Source organism: Lissotriton helveticus, chromosome 12 (genome assembly GCF_964261635.1).
Source record: "Lissotriton helveticus chromosome 12, aLisHel1.1, whole genome shotgun sequence".
Lineage (NCBI taxonomy): Eukaryota > Metazoa > Chordata > Amphibia > Caudata > Salamandridae > Lissotriton > Lissotriton helveticus.
Window position 1 is genome coordinate 549,232,060 of NC_136073.1, and position 15,584 is coordinate 549,247,643.

General features: G+C 41.4%; 1 protein-coding gene across 3 annotated transcripts in view; it reads left to right on the plus strand.

Annotated features, from left to right (window-relative positions):
• Positions 1 to 14,114, plus strand: part of PDP2 (pyruvate dehydrogenase phosphatase catalytic subunit 2) — a 28,163-nt gene extending 14,049 nt beyond the window's left edge. For all 3 annotated transcript variants that reach the window (XM_078671031.1, XM_078671032.1, XM_078671030.1), the window contains one exon: positions 8,703 to 14,114. In XM_078671031.1, the coding sequence (XP_078527157.1) occupies positions 8,772 to 10,373 (1,602 nt within the window). In that variant the 5' untranslated portion in view covers positions 8,703 to 8,771 and the 3' untranslated portion in view covers positions 10,374 to 14,114. The remainder of the gene's footprint in view (positions 1 to 8,702) is intronic.
• The last annotated feature ends 1,470 nt before the right edge of the window (positions 14,115 to 15,584 follow it).

Consider the following 15,584-nt stretch of genomic DNA (forward strand, 5'->3'; position numbering starts at 1 on the left):
TAATTTAGTTTTTTTCATTTTAAGTCCAGGAGGCGGTGAGCTTTATAGTTGTGTCCATTTTGGAGTCACAGAGGTTTTATGTGTCTACAGACCATTTTAGCTGCCTGCAGAGATCGATTATCAGCACTCGACACACCACACTACACAACACACGACGTAACTTTTTCTTTTACACCCATATAAATATACAGAAAGGAACTTTTGAACAACCCCTTTCAACCATAGATTTCCTGATGTTCATCAGGTTTTAGGCAGTGGCTAATAGGACTGTCCATGGGCTTTACTATCAGTCCATTGCATTTTGCGCATGGAAATACGATACAAGTAGTTCTACCCCTCTGTGACCTCTCTGTGACTTTTTGGCATTCCTAATACAGCATCACAAATTCTTTAAATTCTGGCAATGAAGTAAACGCTGATTGCACTGAGCAGCAGTGAACCAGGCATTCAGTTCTACTCTGCCTTCATAAGAGGCAGACGTCACCATAGAGCCCATTGGAAAACTGTTCTCGGCTCCCCTTCAAGTCTTGAACAAGAAAACTGCTTAGGAAAACAGGTTAATGTGGTGCAAGCTCACATTATTGTTCAATCAGTCTCTTTACTAAGTGATCCCCACGAAGTTCCCTTGCAATAGAAAAGGCCCCTGAAGCGGTCACCCAAGCCTGCACAAAGTAAAGCCCTGCTTTCTTTAACGTACCTTCGCAGTCTGTGCTACATGCAACAGCTGGAGTTCTACGATTTGCAAAGAGTAACATAAGTAGTCAATATGTCACGTGCACTGTATGTGTGACTAAATCTTGCACGTGGAGCAACATTAGTGTCCTTATAAACAAGTAAGTGAGATTTTCATATAACCCACGAACTAACCTGAATTTCTTCAATGTGGTCACAAATAGCATGGTCAATAAAAATGCGGCACAGAGAAAAATTTGATTTGCATAGGATCACACAATTTGATTAAATGGGAAAGCTAGGAATTGATCCCAGTTTTCCTGGTTAGATTTGTGCAATTCAGTGACTGGATGAAATATCCCCCATCAACACCAAATTGTAATGTTTTGTGTTCAATAATTTCTCGACCCCAAATACTAGATTATGTTCAATGAATGCAAATATCTTGTTAATTCAGTCTGACTACAAATACATTATCACAGTATCTTTCGCGAACAATGTTAAAGGTAAGCGAATGCTGGAGACTATTTTAATGGTAATTTCACTGTCTTTCCCTGACTTAAACCTTAAAGGGAGTATCCACACCTCCATGACGGCCATTAGCAAATTAAAGCAAACTCTCTCTTCCCGCAGGCGTTCACTGACCTAGATGAACTTTTCTCCACAGCTCAGCTTAGCTGCAAACATACAAAGCAGAGAAGCACTTTTTAGGTTATGTGAACGCCTCATTGGTTCCTCTAGTCTGTTTTACCTTTTAAAATTGTGACGGGGAGGGAAAAATGTAGGGCCTGACATGCTTGTTCCACCTCTATTTTGACTCACCAGTCCCCAAGGGACCAGTGCAAAGCAGTCCTCCGTCATTAAGACTGAGGTTGGCTGCAAGCTTATTTTGCTATCCTACCTGTGAAAGCGTGTTTAGAAATCTAATCTTTGAGTGAGTTTGATTGTATTACATCCTTGCCTAAGAAGTGTATGATATATCACCTAGAGCATAATAATAGAATCGAGATAGAGGGTGAAACAATATATTGGGAACAATGAGCAAATAACTGCATAAATGCCTTATGGGACTTGGGAACACGAGACAACATTATTCCTTTCTCCACTTTACGCATTAAATTTGCCCTGTCTGATATAGAATTATATAACTTTCTGAAATTGAAAAGTGTAATTGGGAAACGGATCCATCCCCATACCCCTGATCTTCTAGGGTTGCTCTGTAACTTCAGGAAGAACTGCCCCTCAGCATCACATACTTGCAAAATGCGTGAACCCACTAAAAACTACGTAATGAAAGGTCTGAAAAAGAAATGGTCCACATTCATTCAACCCATGCATAATAAGTCCTTAAAGCATGCAACACGGGGAAAGATCTGGCCGACCAAACACTAGGAGATGATGGACGGAGCTCTTAAACTTTTCAGACACTCACCCCCAGTCACAGATCCGGGTTGAATCCATCATCGTTCTTTAGCTTACTTCGCCACCTCATTTCAGGCACAGCTGTATGCAAATCAGTCTTGACCCTGTGACTCATGGGAACAGTCCAGCCCGAACTGCCAAGCCATGTCTTTCCTGGACCGGAAACAAGCATCCTGGGACCAGTTTCGGGCTGACAGCCCTCATCAGCCAGGCTAGCTTGAATTCAGTGGCAAAGTGAGCAAGGGACCCACGTCTGGGCATACCCTGCCAATTTAGGGCAAACAAAACAAACAAGTTGATCTGGCAGACCCCAATTCTGGCAAGAATCGCCCCAGCTTTAGCACAATCCATGTTGGCCCATTCATAAAACTTATTGGACTCATGCCAAACTTTACAAACTGGGCTTATCTAGGACAGACACCTGCTGGAAATGCATGAAGCAGGTGGGCTCTTTGGAAAAAATGTTTTACTCCTGTAAACTGGTCCAAACCTTTTGGATCCGAATACAGTCTCTGATCCAAGATCTTTTCGAAAAGCCTTTTTGGATAGACTTTCCTACAATTGTTTTGCGAATTTCTGCAAATCCAGTTTCACTGTCCCTATCATTGCAAAATTCATTACTTCTTGACCTACTTGTAACCTTGAGTGCTAAAGTGGTTTTGATGGAGTGCAAATCTGCTTCCACGATTTCATAAAAAAAATGGTCGAACATGCTTTGCGCAACTAGAAGCGCGGACAATATAATGTATACAAAGTTAGGCACAGCTCGCAGCGCTAGACATCTGTGGGATTCCATTGCTGATTAGTTACACAAATGCAAACCCCCGTAGGTGATACTGTAATACACACTCTGTATGATTTTGGATGCTGCTCTATAATGGGTCCCACTCTCACTGACTATCTAATAGATTGTAAATATGGGGACCACGTAGGATTCGTCGTCCTGTCATAGGACTCTGGTGAACTTGCTCTTCAGAATACAACTTAATCTCGCCTCCTTCCTCTCCTCCTTTCCCCCTTTTGTTTGTTAGTTCTTCTCTCGTCTATTCCCTTTTTTTTCATTTCCATGTGCTCTTATATTTGGGATACCAGGTTCTCTTGGTCATCGGAGTTATGCTGCTGCCTTGCTTAAGATATGTGATCTATTGTGCTGCTCCTTAATATCTGCATCCCAATACTGTGTTCTATATGTGTACATATGAGGTGTTATGTATGATTAGATCACCGCTCTTTCCCTCAAGTATACCTCCTGAGGTATGGTCCCCTTCTGAAAGTGTACCATTTGTCTATTAATGTCAAAAATCTGTTCAAAACTATATTATTACCTAGAGACTGACGGGCAGTGAAGTATATTGAACAAAGTCAGTCTGCCAGGTATAGTTGTGCCATACCAGAGCTCTGTTGTTGATTCAGTCTCGTCTTCACAATCTCCCCATGATGATAATCATATTTCTGGTTTACCTGCCATGAATTGAAGTATGCAGGTGAAGGACAATAAAGAAACTGAACTTAGTGAACAATTGATACCTGGCACAGGCGCATATGAGATCTTTTCACTCACTTACCTGTAGAAGGATTTGCAAATGTTGGTGGCTGCTGTAATAGTTAAACATGTTCGCATCCCTTGTAGAAAATATTTTTAGAGCTGAAGGCAGATAATGGGATATTTACCAGCGAAAATGAGTACCTTGTTTGCATGGTACTGAATTGACCTAGTTTGTACAAAAATATACAGACATGGCAGTGTCCGGCCACTGTCGCGGAGATGCTGACCAGCTACAGTATGCAGGAGTCCACTGCTGTGACACAGTTCATTTCATGGTTTGCTGGATGGCTGATTGCTTTAGTGAACAGTCCTACTTACAATGACTAGGATAACAGCCTCCTATATTGTTCAGCCCCTTCACAGTGCTCTGTGCAGGTCACATCTTGATTGGTATATATGCTGTAAAAATGTACCTGTCACTAGGCGTACCGACCACGTAATGTGTCTTTATTTCTCAGTAACATACAGTGGGCTCGATTTTTAGGGTTCAGTGAACGTGTTACTCTGCCACAAACGTGACCGATATCCCGTCACCCATATTACAAGTGCTTTATATCCAACTGCACTTGTAATACGACGGATGGGATATTTGTTACGTTTCTGACAGAGTAACTTGTCCGCCAAACTCTAAATTAGGTTATCACATAAAAGCACATAATAGACCCAAGTCTACAAATTGTTTTCAAGTACCTAGTAATACTGATGTTACCAGTGTTTTGCACCAAGATATGTGCAATATAATGGTTCCAAGTGTCAGCACATTATCTCCTCCATGCTAATAGTGTTTAGTATAACATCTTAAATCTATATTTACCTCATTTCGACACACAATATCCCCACATTGACAAAGTGCAGGCCTGTCCACATATTGCCTCAGTAATACACATTTGTTCAAAGTTTCTACAATGTTGATGTAAAGTAAATATTGCCTATATTCACCTATGCTTCAATAAAACATCACTTTTTATTTTCCTATTATCATGGTCCTGCGTCATTCATAAGCTTCATGACCTTTCGACAAAGATCTAAGAGCCGCATCCGTGTAGTGACCCAACATGTGTGACAAGACCTATAAATAAATGGTTATCTGTAGATAGTTTTAACAAGCGCTGCATATCTATATTGACCCATACAAGAGATACTCACTTTCAGTGATAAGCAGAGCTTGTCTGCAGCAGTCTGCCTAGTGAGAGGTACATTTTTAAAGCATTTATGCCAATAAAGATGTGACCTGCACAGCACTCTGTGAAGGGGCTGAACATTATCGGAGGCTGTTATCCTAGACATTGTAAGTAGGACTGATCACTAAGGCAATCGGTCATCAAGCAAACTGTGATACACTATATCATTGCGAATCAGCCATCCAGCAAACCATGAAATGGACTGTCACAACAGTGGTCTCCTGCATACTGTAGCTGGTCAGCATCTCAGCATCTCAGCGACAGTGGTCAGGACACTGCCATGTCTGTATATTTTTGTACAAACTGTATGTCAATTCAGTACCATGCAAACCAGGCACTCATTTTCGCTGGTAAGTAGAAAAGTAGAAATGAAAATATCCCATTATCTGCCTTCAACTCTTAAAATATTTTTTACAAGGGATGGTAACATGTTTAACTACTACAGCAGCCACCAACGTTTGCAAATCATTCTACAGGTAAGTAAGTGAAGGGATCTCAAATGTAACTGTGTCAGGTATCGATTGTTCAGTAAGTTCTGTTTATTTTCTTTATAGTCCTTCACCGGCCAACTTCAATTCATGGCAGGGAAACCAGAAATAGGTTATCATCATGGGGAGATTGTGAAGACCAACCAGACTCCACTACAGAGATCTGGCATGAGACAAAAATGTACCTGGCTCCTGCACGTTTGCTGTGCTTTTAAGAAAAAGATGATTAATAAAGAGTTTTTGGAAGCAGAAACAGCTCTCACATTTGTTTATTGAGATGGCGATTTATCATTCCAAATTGTGTACTATGTACTGAAGATTTATGATGTGCATATAATTGATCTTGAAATTGAGTACTGAACCACTGCTGTTGATGTTCATTTTGGGCAGTAATTTCACTTTAGAGGTGTAGAAGGGTCGCACCGCTGGTTCGTTGCACCACTGTGAACTTTATTTAACTTTTTTTTATTATATAATGACGGGTGCAGGACTTGTGTACCTTGATCCTTTGCTAGATGGTGTGTGTGTTTGGTGACTTGTCAGAAAGGAAAAGTATGAGACTGGTGTTGTCACTATTGGATATGATGTTGATTCAGTGGGCTGGATGATGCTGGCAGTGGGGTCATGTAGGCGTTAAACAGAAGGGGCCTGAATGAGGATCGCACCTAATCTGTGAAATGGTATCTGGGTTGAAGAAGGTCAAGCTGACCAACTGGGTGTGACCTGTCAGGAAAGAACAAATCCAGTGAGGTACATGACCTTGGATGCCGGCTTTGTACTGTTGTTGGATAAGGATGTGGTGTGAGACTATGTTAAAGGCTGTGGAAAGTTCTAGTAGGATAACAGCCACAGTGTCACCACTGTCTGTGATCATCCGGATGTCATCTGTGGCAGCGATGAGAGCGGACTTTGTACTGTGGTTGAGCCTGATTCCGGACTGAGTGGTGTGGAGAAGGTAGTTTTCAGTGAGTTGTGTAACCAGGTGTTTATAACTTCTCCATTACTTTTGCCAGTTAGGGTGGCAGTGCAATATATATCGATAGTTGGCCACTGCCTTTGGGTTGCTGAGACTTTCCTAATGAGGAGGAGTACTGTGGCGTGTTTCCAGGCGTCTGAGTGGGTCGCTGTGATGATTGAGACATTCAGGATCACTGTGATTGCTCCGCTGATGGAGTCCAGTTCTTTGATGAAGACTTGTTGAGTGCAGGTGTCTGAAGGTGTTCTGATGGCTGCATAGTTGTTTCAGTTTTTTGAGTGGTGATAGTGGACAGGTGGTTAGGGCGCCCTATGGGTGTTGGTATAAATGGGCAAGAGGGCTGGAAGGGTCTGGTTGAGGCTCGAATGTTTTCGTAGTTTCTGATGATCCTGTTGCTGAAGATTGGGGACCACTGGGTGCTGAGGTCCTGAAAAAGGGTTATGCTGGTGGAGTTTGCTGCTTAAGAGGTGAAGCATTTCACTATTGCATAGGTTTCCTTGGCACAGTTGGTGCTGCAGTCACTGAGCGTGGAGCATTTGATGGCTCTGATTTTTCTGATAGCAGTTGCTCTTTTTGGTGTCGTCTGACTTTGTCTCCATCTGCATTCAAGTTGATAGCAGTGGTTTTTAGTGAGCCTGAGCTCTTCTGTGTACCAACTTGCTTGTGGTCTGGTTCTCGTTGTTTATTCCTTTGAGAGAAGTCAGTGTATTTCTGCTCAGACAGTGAACCAGGCCTTGAATTTGGACATTTCCAAGTTCCGGCATCAAGCTATGCTGAGGGAGTTTCTACGGAGGTGTGGAATTGGTATGCTGAGGTTGATGAGGGTGTGGTTGGACCAGGTGATCTGTGTGGGCTTGTCTACTGTGGTGTTGCTGTAGCTGGTGAAGATGGGGTCCAGTAGTTGTCCTGCAGCATGTGTGGGGTCTTACCCTCACTGGATGAGTCGGAGGATGGACAGATCATCGAGGTTGGTCGTGTCGTGATTGGTAAGGTCCTACATGCAGTAGTTGAGGTCGCAGAGGAATATGACGGTGCTGTAGTCAAGGATTGGGGAGTGATGTCTGCGATGATGCTGCCGAACAAGGTGTGTGTTCTGGCAAAGCGATAGATGAGGGTGCAGTTGGTGGTGATGAGGAGTTTGAAGCTCAAGTGTTACATGTTGCTTGTAGAGCATTGGATAGATTCTTTGAAGGTGATGGCTCTGGGTCTGTGTCCTGTCTTGCGATTTTGTATCTGGCTAATGGAGGCCAACTAAGGTGTAAGCCAGGTTTCGGTCGAAGGTCTGGTGAGCCGTCGTGTAGCAGATCCCAAATTTCAGCGACTTGTTTAGTGAGGGTTAGAGTATTGAGTACCATGCAACACAGGGAGTGGTTTGGTGTAATCGTGATCATGTTTGTTGGGTGTATGAGATGCAGGGGATGAAGTGGGTGCAGGAGAGTGCCTGCAAAATGGCAGGTAGCACAGGAGAATGCACCTTTATTGTTGGTCTGCAAGGCATTGCTGGTAGATATGACTGGAGTTCAGGGTGTGAATGATAGAGGTGGAAGGTGGGTAGGAAGAGTATCCGGAGTCCTGGCGCTGTGTGCAGGTGGGGCATGGAAAGGTGCAGAAGAGCTATCCTTTTGTGTGCAGGAGGTGCACAAGGGTGGATAAACTGTAGGCATCCACTGAGTGTCCACATTGCAGCCGCTACTAAGTTAGGACTTTTAGTGGGAAGCCAGTGCTGTCACTTCCTGTGCAAATGGATGTGGGGGAATCCGGTGATGTCGCTTCCTTTCACACACATACCTTTTTCTTCCTCCTTTTCTCTATTTTTTTTTTCTCCCTCTCTCTCTTTTTCTCTCACTTTCTCTTCTCTTGCTTTTTCTCACCCTTGTATAATTCCGTTACCTAGTATACATCATGGATGTTCCGAAGATTTATTTACATATGCTCTTTGAAGTGTGTTAAGTGCAGTGGTTCATATACTGTTTCAAATTTCAAAACAATGTTAAACATACTTGCTTGCCTTACCATGTTTACTAAATGCTTGCTTTACATATTGTGAAAGGATGGACAGTAAAATTGTCTTTTACTTAGAGTTGTTGCTTATTTGGATAAAGTACACTTGCAAAATGACTTTCCTAAGCTGCCCAGAAACCTGGCTGCTAATTTAGAAACTTGTGTGAAGGACCGAATGATAAATAACGATTTCAATCGTGATTGCAAAATAACCATGCAGAAAATGGTAAGTGTTTAGGTACCAGGCAACATCAGTTTAATGTTTTTCTGTGCTCTAATCTGCCAAATCTTGCGCCTTTTCTTTGCGTTATACTTTAGGCGGTGCATTAATCAAGGTATTGATCTTTGCTAATCACACACGATTGTAAAATATTAACTTGTTTTCAAGTTTGAATAAAATCTTTTTTGTCTTCCAGGATTACAACAGTGTGCAAACTGGAACTGAAATAAAACCAACCAGTTTAAAGAAGCGTCCTTGTTCTACGATGTCATGTACTGTACCCGGTTGGATTTTTAACTCTGCGAGAAACTGTGTTGTTACATTGCCAGGCAAAAGGCATTGGCATGCAAAATGCATCTCCAGCAAAAACGCAACCCGGTGGAAAAGTACATTTTACAGGGATCCTTTTGTGCCCTTTCTGGTGGGCTGTGCACCAAATAAGAATGTCTTCCTGAGTAAAAAATCATTCAGACATACCTCGGCAGAAGAGCAAATCAGTTTGTCGTTTGCCCCATCGCACATAAATCATATTCTACGAGCTAATGAGTTTTCACACAAAATTCCTGACTTTGATGGAAAGAATTCCAACTCCATTCTTAAATTTGAGAGTAACCAGTTGGCTGCCAATACACCCAATGAAGATAGGAGAAGTGCGGCAATGTGCTTGCAGACCAAAGGCCTCATGTTTGGTGTGTTTGATGGCCACGCTGGATTTGCATGTGCGCAGTCAATTAGCGAGCGACTATTCTATTACATTGCTGTGTCTTTAATGTCCCAACAAGTTTTAGAAGAGATTGAGTTTGCAATGGAACATATGAAGCCAGTCCTTCCAATTTTACAGTGGCACAAACACCGAAATGATTACTTTTACAGAGGTGTAGCATCACTCTATGTAGACCATCTTCGAGTTTATTGGCAGGAGCTAATAGACCTGGACAATCAAAGCGGACTCAGTGTGCAGGAAGCCTTGGCATTTGCGTTTAAGAGGCTTGATCATGACATTTCATTGGAAGTGCAAGTACCTTTTGAAAATGAAGTTTTAAGGAATCGAGCACTTCAGATTGCCTTTTCTGGGGCAACTGCATGCGTTGCTCACATTGACAATATCCACTTGCACGTCGCCAATGTGGGGGACTGCAGAGCTGTCTTGGGTGTTGAAAATGACGATGGCACGGTGTCTGCCCTTCCACTTACACTTGACCACAATTCCCTCAATGAGGCAGAACTCTTACGATTATATGGGGAACACCCCAAATCGGAGGAAGAAACCATAATATTGAACAACAGACTGTTGGGAATTCTCATGCCCCTGAGAGCTTTTGGGGATGTCCGATTTAAATGGAGCAAAGAACTGCAGAAAAGTGTTTTGGAAAATGCTTGTGATATTGAAGCATTGAATATTTATCAATATACTCCCCCGAACTACTATACTCCGCCCTATTTGACGGCTGAGCCAGAGATAACCTATCACAAATTAAGGCCTCAGGATAAATTTCTGATTATAGCTTCAGATGGATTGTGGGATATGCTGGACAATGAGAATGTGGTGAGACTGGTTGCTGAACACAATTCTGGGGCACATTTTCAAGCACCGGAGCTTACTGTTGATAAATTCAGTTTGGGGCATATGCACAGCATGCTTCTTAAAAGGAGAGCGAAAGGCCTTCACCCGCCAGATCAAAATGTTGCCACTCATCTCATCAGGCATGCCATTGGCACCAATGAATATGGAGAGATTGATCAAGAGAGACTTACCGTAATGCTGAGTTTGCCAGACGATTTGGCTAGAATGTATAGAGATGACATCACTGTCACTGTGATTTATTTTAACTCGGATGCAATTGAAAAGCACTACAGTAATAATTAATAATAAAAAAAGGGCCTCCTCCGTTTAAAATGGTATTTAGAATAGAAACCAAAAGTGACTTTTAAGACCGGAAGTTCTCTAAGGGAATTTTGGTTGTCCGATTAAAAAAATTGTTAACACTACTATGGTGAAAAATACATCTTGGAAGCACAGCATGGCAAATGGTTTATTAAAGCGAGTGATTAAATCTACTTGCGTCTCAAAAACGGATAAATCAGATTGTGTGAGATGCTGTAAATCTTTAGTACAAAGGAAGCATAGGTACAAAGTTGCAAATGACAACAATATAATTGGTGAATCAAAATCAGTTTGTGCTCTACAGGTTTAACCCAGTGTCCTTTTTTTTTTTTTTTTTTTTTTTCTTCTTAGAGTAAACTCTAACCTTGAAAAATGGTTTTAAAAATCTGAACTATAAATACCATGCTTTTATTTTAATGGACATAATACATTCTTTTAGTTATTCCCTTCCTTTGCGGCACTATTCAGCTAGTTTAAATAGACCTATTGCAGTTTCCAAAGTGCTTCACTTTAAATGCTTTTATCTTGAATTCATCTTCGAATTCCTCATTGGAATCCTAGATTAAGGGGTGTACAAAGTAAAATAGTTTTGGCCAACTAGCTTTTCATAACCTAAACTATGTGTTTAATCTCTCGTTGGTAGGTTGCTGCTGATGAGGTCGAATAGGGTACTTTCAGTACTGCCTGTATTTGGTCCTCGCATTAGTCAAACGTTTTAGGGTTTTAATGTTTGAAATCTGTGTGCTTTGTCGCAGTATCCAGCTTTGAATAAATATTCATCATCGATTCAGAGAGCACTCTATATTACATAGATTCTTCACATCTTCCACCATCTATCACCTATGCAGTCCACTACTAACCATAAATCACATTATTCACATTTAAATTATACCACCCATTATTCTGCCATGACACTACTCTTTCAATCCATTTACTATAGCTATAAAACCTTTTCCCATATTCAGATTCACTATCATAACAGCCACTATGACCTGTCTGTTTTGCACAGGTAATTGTGTTTTAGATGTTCTTGCACCACTATTGTATTCACAATATAACCGTTTCTGCTTCTTTTGCTCCCTATTTTGCTGCTTCTAGACACTGCAATGTTGAGTACGTGTTTTGGATTTGAAAGGCACAGCTATCCAGATGGTCTTGGTCCCAGAAATTGAACTTCTTGTAAAAATGGCACGGGGCATCCTAGCGCTATATGCAATGCCGGGGCTATCTCTTTCCATAATGGGACTTACCTCATGCAGTTCCACAAATCAGGTTTTGTATCAGGTATTCCACCACATCCCCTCCAACAGCTACGACTAGCATTGGGGTACTTACAGTGGATATTAATCGGCCCAAAGTGTCAGTTGCAAAGAGCTTTAGAGTGTATTTCCCTATACCCTACGCAGGTAGCCCTCTTATTGTTCTTCCTCAAAATGTCCCTCAGTCGGAAAAGGTAATCCGTTTGCCTAGATGGCAGGGACATAAACATTTGGGCTACTTTAATTTTTCTTCTTGGTTTTATATCTGCATCATAATGCATTTAGCTCCAATCATGTAAAATGTTGTGGTGTTGTGTTCCAGATTGTGGCTCACATCTCCGGCTGCTCGTCCTCTAGCTCAAGGGTTGTGCTTGAACTCAGTGTTAACTGGCTTCCTCACTAATAAGAAAGTCCAGTCTGCTTTCCTCCCTTAGCATTTTAGCACTCTAGCACTTGATGTCAGGAGGGGCAATGTAATCTAACCAGGCCACTCCGTTGCCCCCACCGGTTCTACATTTGGGGGCCGCTTCTGAACTTGCCAATCTCTCCTTCAAGCTAGGGCCCACCCTGTAATTGGCAGTGCATCTATCCAGGCGATTCATGCCCTGCCCACTGCCACATTCAGCATTACTACTTACAACTGGTGGCACTCCAGGTCGCCTCTGTCCTTCACGTCAGCTACCATATTGCATATATCCGACGTGCCTACCTTCCATCGGGTGCTATCCTGTCTCCGCGTTGCAGAGGACCTTATTTTCAAATGCAGAATCAACAGAGGCCCAGGCTCGCTATACATAGCTTTTAAGATTTTGATTCAAACTTGAAAATGAGGGTCTAGGTTCATCCATCTCAAACGAGAGTGGGGAGCGGAGGAGACACTAGACTGCTTACACTGCCATCTTGACCACACTATCTCTGCCTAAAATTGAAGTGGTTGATTGTGACAAGACCTGTGATATCTTGTGGTTGTGTGTCGCAGAGCCAGCTACTAAATGTAACCTTAATTATTTTATACTGTATTACACATGTAGAAGATGGAGTGCATTTGGGGCGTATTTAGACAGTTTGCTTGTCTGATTTTCTACTCTTCGAAGCCAGTTAATTCGCTTTTAGTAAGCCTTTTCACATTTTACAATAGGACTGCTGCGCCATGCTTAGTGTTCTGTTTAACAATGTTGCAGATCTATCCCAATTGCTACGGTCATTCTCTGTACTTTTAACATTATTACTCATTGGCCTATCTGTGCTCTATAGGACTCATTTCATAGGGTTTCAGCATACTGTTAGATACTATTCTTTGAATCGCTTCTCATGTCACTCCATGTACATTTTACTAATCCTTGAAAATCTTCTTTTACATTTTTTTAACATATTGTCGAAAAACTCAACAGTTCCATACAGACCTTTCCACTCTTATTCCATTTAGAATGATTCGCTCATATACTACACCCCAAACTGCTCTCTTTGCCAGAAAACGGCCCTTCTCCTGTAAACCACCATCTCCAGTTTGCATGCCCAGTTCCACTTACTCATTCACACGACCTTAATCTCATGTAAGGTCAGTTGCTTACCAAACGTTTTTATTTAACTATCAGAAGCCTTTTTTTTTTTTTAAATCCTTCTACATGAACTAATAAAGTACACTCTCCAAAGACTACTTCTGCATGTCTTCCTTCTGGATATCTCCATACCTGTCGTCGCCCTACCTGTATCAGCTGGGTTGTACATGTGAGCCTGTTTTGTGAATCCACAGGGACAAGAAGATGGCCACCTCCTTTTCTTCCATGTTATGACACCTATGCAGTGATTTATATATATATTTTTTAGCAATCCTGTATTTTAAATCTGCTGTACAGTGAGCTGTAATGTGACTCGCTCTGTAAACCATTTTATTGCCATGCCAGTTCTCCTTTTTATTAAAAAAACTTGAAGAGCGTGAAAGCTGCCCCGTTCCTCCGTTTCAAATGTGGCAATATTTCAAAAGCCGACAGATTAAAAAAACAAAAAAAACTGTTGTTTAAACACGATATGTAAATGGTTTAAAAATATTTTCAGGTACTAAATGTTTATACAGGGTAACTTTTTTCTAAAGCTTATGTTTAATGGATTGTTTTCAGTAAATGGGTTCTCGCAGAGTAGACTTGGTTTTATGTAATTTAGGCCGTAGTGACAGGATTTTAAACATCACCTCCCTATACATTTCCCTTCAGTTCTCCTCAATTCAAGTTTTATAGTTTACAAAAACTGTTCTTAACATGATAAAATGCCTATTTTTATAAAGAGACTAACCAGAGGAATTTGATTGTAAAATGCCACATCCATTTACTGTACTATGCTCTTTTAATCTGTTTACATTTAATTCATAGCACAATTGTTTACATTAACAGGATATATTTTTTACGTTGAATCTTATACAACAGTTCGATATGTTTTTTTCTTGCAGTAAATGTAAAGTAAAAACAAACTTTATTGCAGTTCTGTTATTTTTGTTAATTGTATTCACAGCACTGTTTGGTATTGGGGCCGTTATAAGTTTAGGTGCTATACAAAATTGTTAAGTTGTGTTTCTGACTTGCACGTTCATTGTTAACCTCCTAGCTTATTAATGCTTCAGAGCACTGAAGTGGTGAGGCAGTTGTCTGTGCATGGGTCCTGCGCAGTTGCACAGAGTAGGGCTGTGGAGAGTGCAGGATGTATTTTCTTATCTACTCCTAAAACCTCTCAAGCCATATTTGCAATACATATTTTTCGTAGCAGCCTGCTGCATCACCTAGTGTATTTAAGTTTCATGTTTGCGGGACTCTGTATTGAAAAAAGGGGCAGTTAATCTAAATTTCTATTACTATAATTCAGAAGTAATAAATTATCTGGTCCGAGTTGGAGAACATGCCAAACCGTATGTACATTTCCGCCTGGCATGATGCCTTCCCTCCCATTCACACCTTTAGGAACTGGACCAGTAAACTGATACTTCAATGATTGGACAGGCCAATACATTCTAAAAATTCTCAGTCTGACAAGCCTTTTCAGACAGAAGTGGTCCCTTTGTACTTCGTGGTGTCTTGCACACATGAGGCCTTGACCAAGTGGTGGCTCGGGGAAACCATTTCAGTGATCTCAGCTGGAAAGTGGACCGAGCGCTACGCAGCTGAGAGAAATTGCTCCTTTTGGCTTTGCAACGCATTGAAATCTGGAATAGTTTTGTTGCTGCAAAGCAAGTTCAGTAGAAAGGAAGTGTATCATCTTGACAGAATTCAAAGGCTCAACACTCTCAGTTCTCTATCAAGATTGGATAGTTTTCTCCACCAAGAAATTGGCATTTAGTTTTTCCTATACCTTGCTTGACCCTCTCCAAGAAAGAAAAGGTTGTGAATCGACAGGACTCTGGAAATGCTAACTCTCCACCTTCCTTGAAAGGGCATTTTTAATCTAGGTTTTCACTTGTGCCTTTAAAAAAAAAAAAAGTGAATCCTTTGGACTGGGTCCAGTACCTCTTTTGGCATTGAGTGTGAGGGACTCTAATTGTGACTATGCATTGCTTAATAGAGAAGAGCTAAGTCATTCCACGACACACTCCTGTGAGGAACTTTATATGGACGGTCCCAGTCTTGCGATATGAGGTACTCTGGTATCAGACTACCTATTCAATCTGATACAGATATTCTAATACTGCAGATAAGCGTCATGGGACATCTCCATATGTGATTGGCTTACTGTGATTTATCAGACTGTTTGAGCTAATTCCCTCCATACCGGATACCTTTCATCAGAGGTTGAGTTCCACTCCTTGAAGTGTCTCGGTACATCAGTACTGGTGTTGCCTGTGTCTAGTCACTGCATAAGATGGCCTAAAACAACCCAAGACATTTACCTTTATTTAAAAAGTGCACTTTTCAGTGAGAAAGCAAATGACCTATTTTTGTCTGGTGGGGGC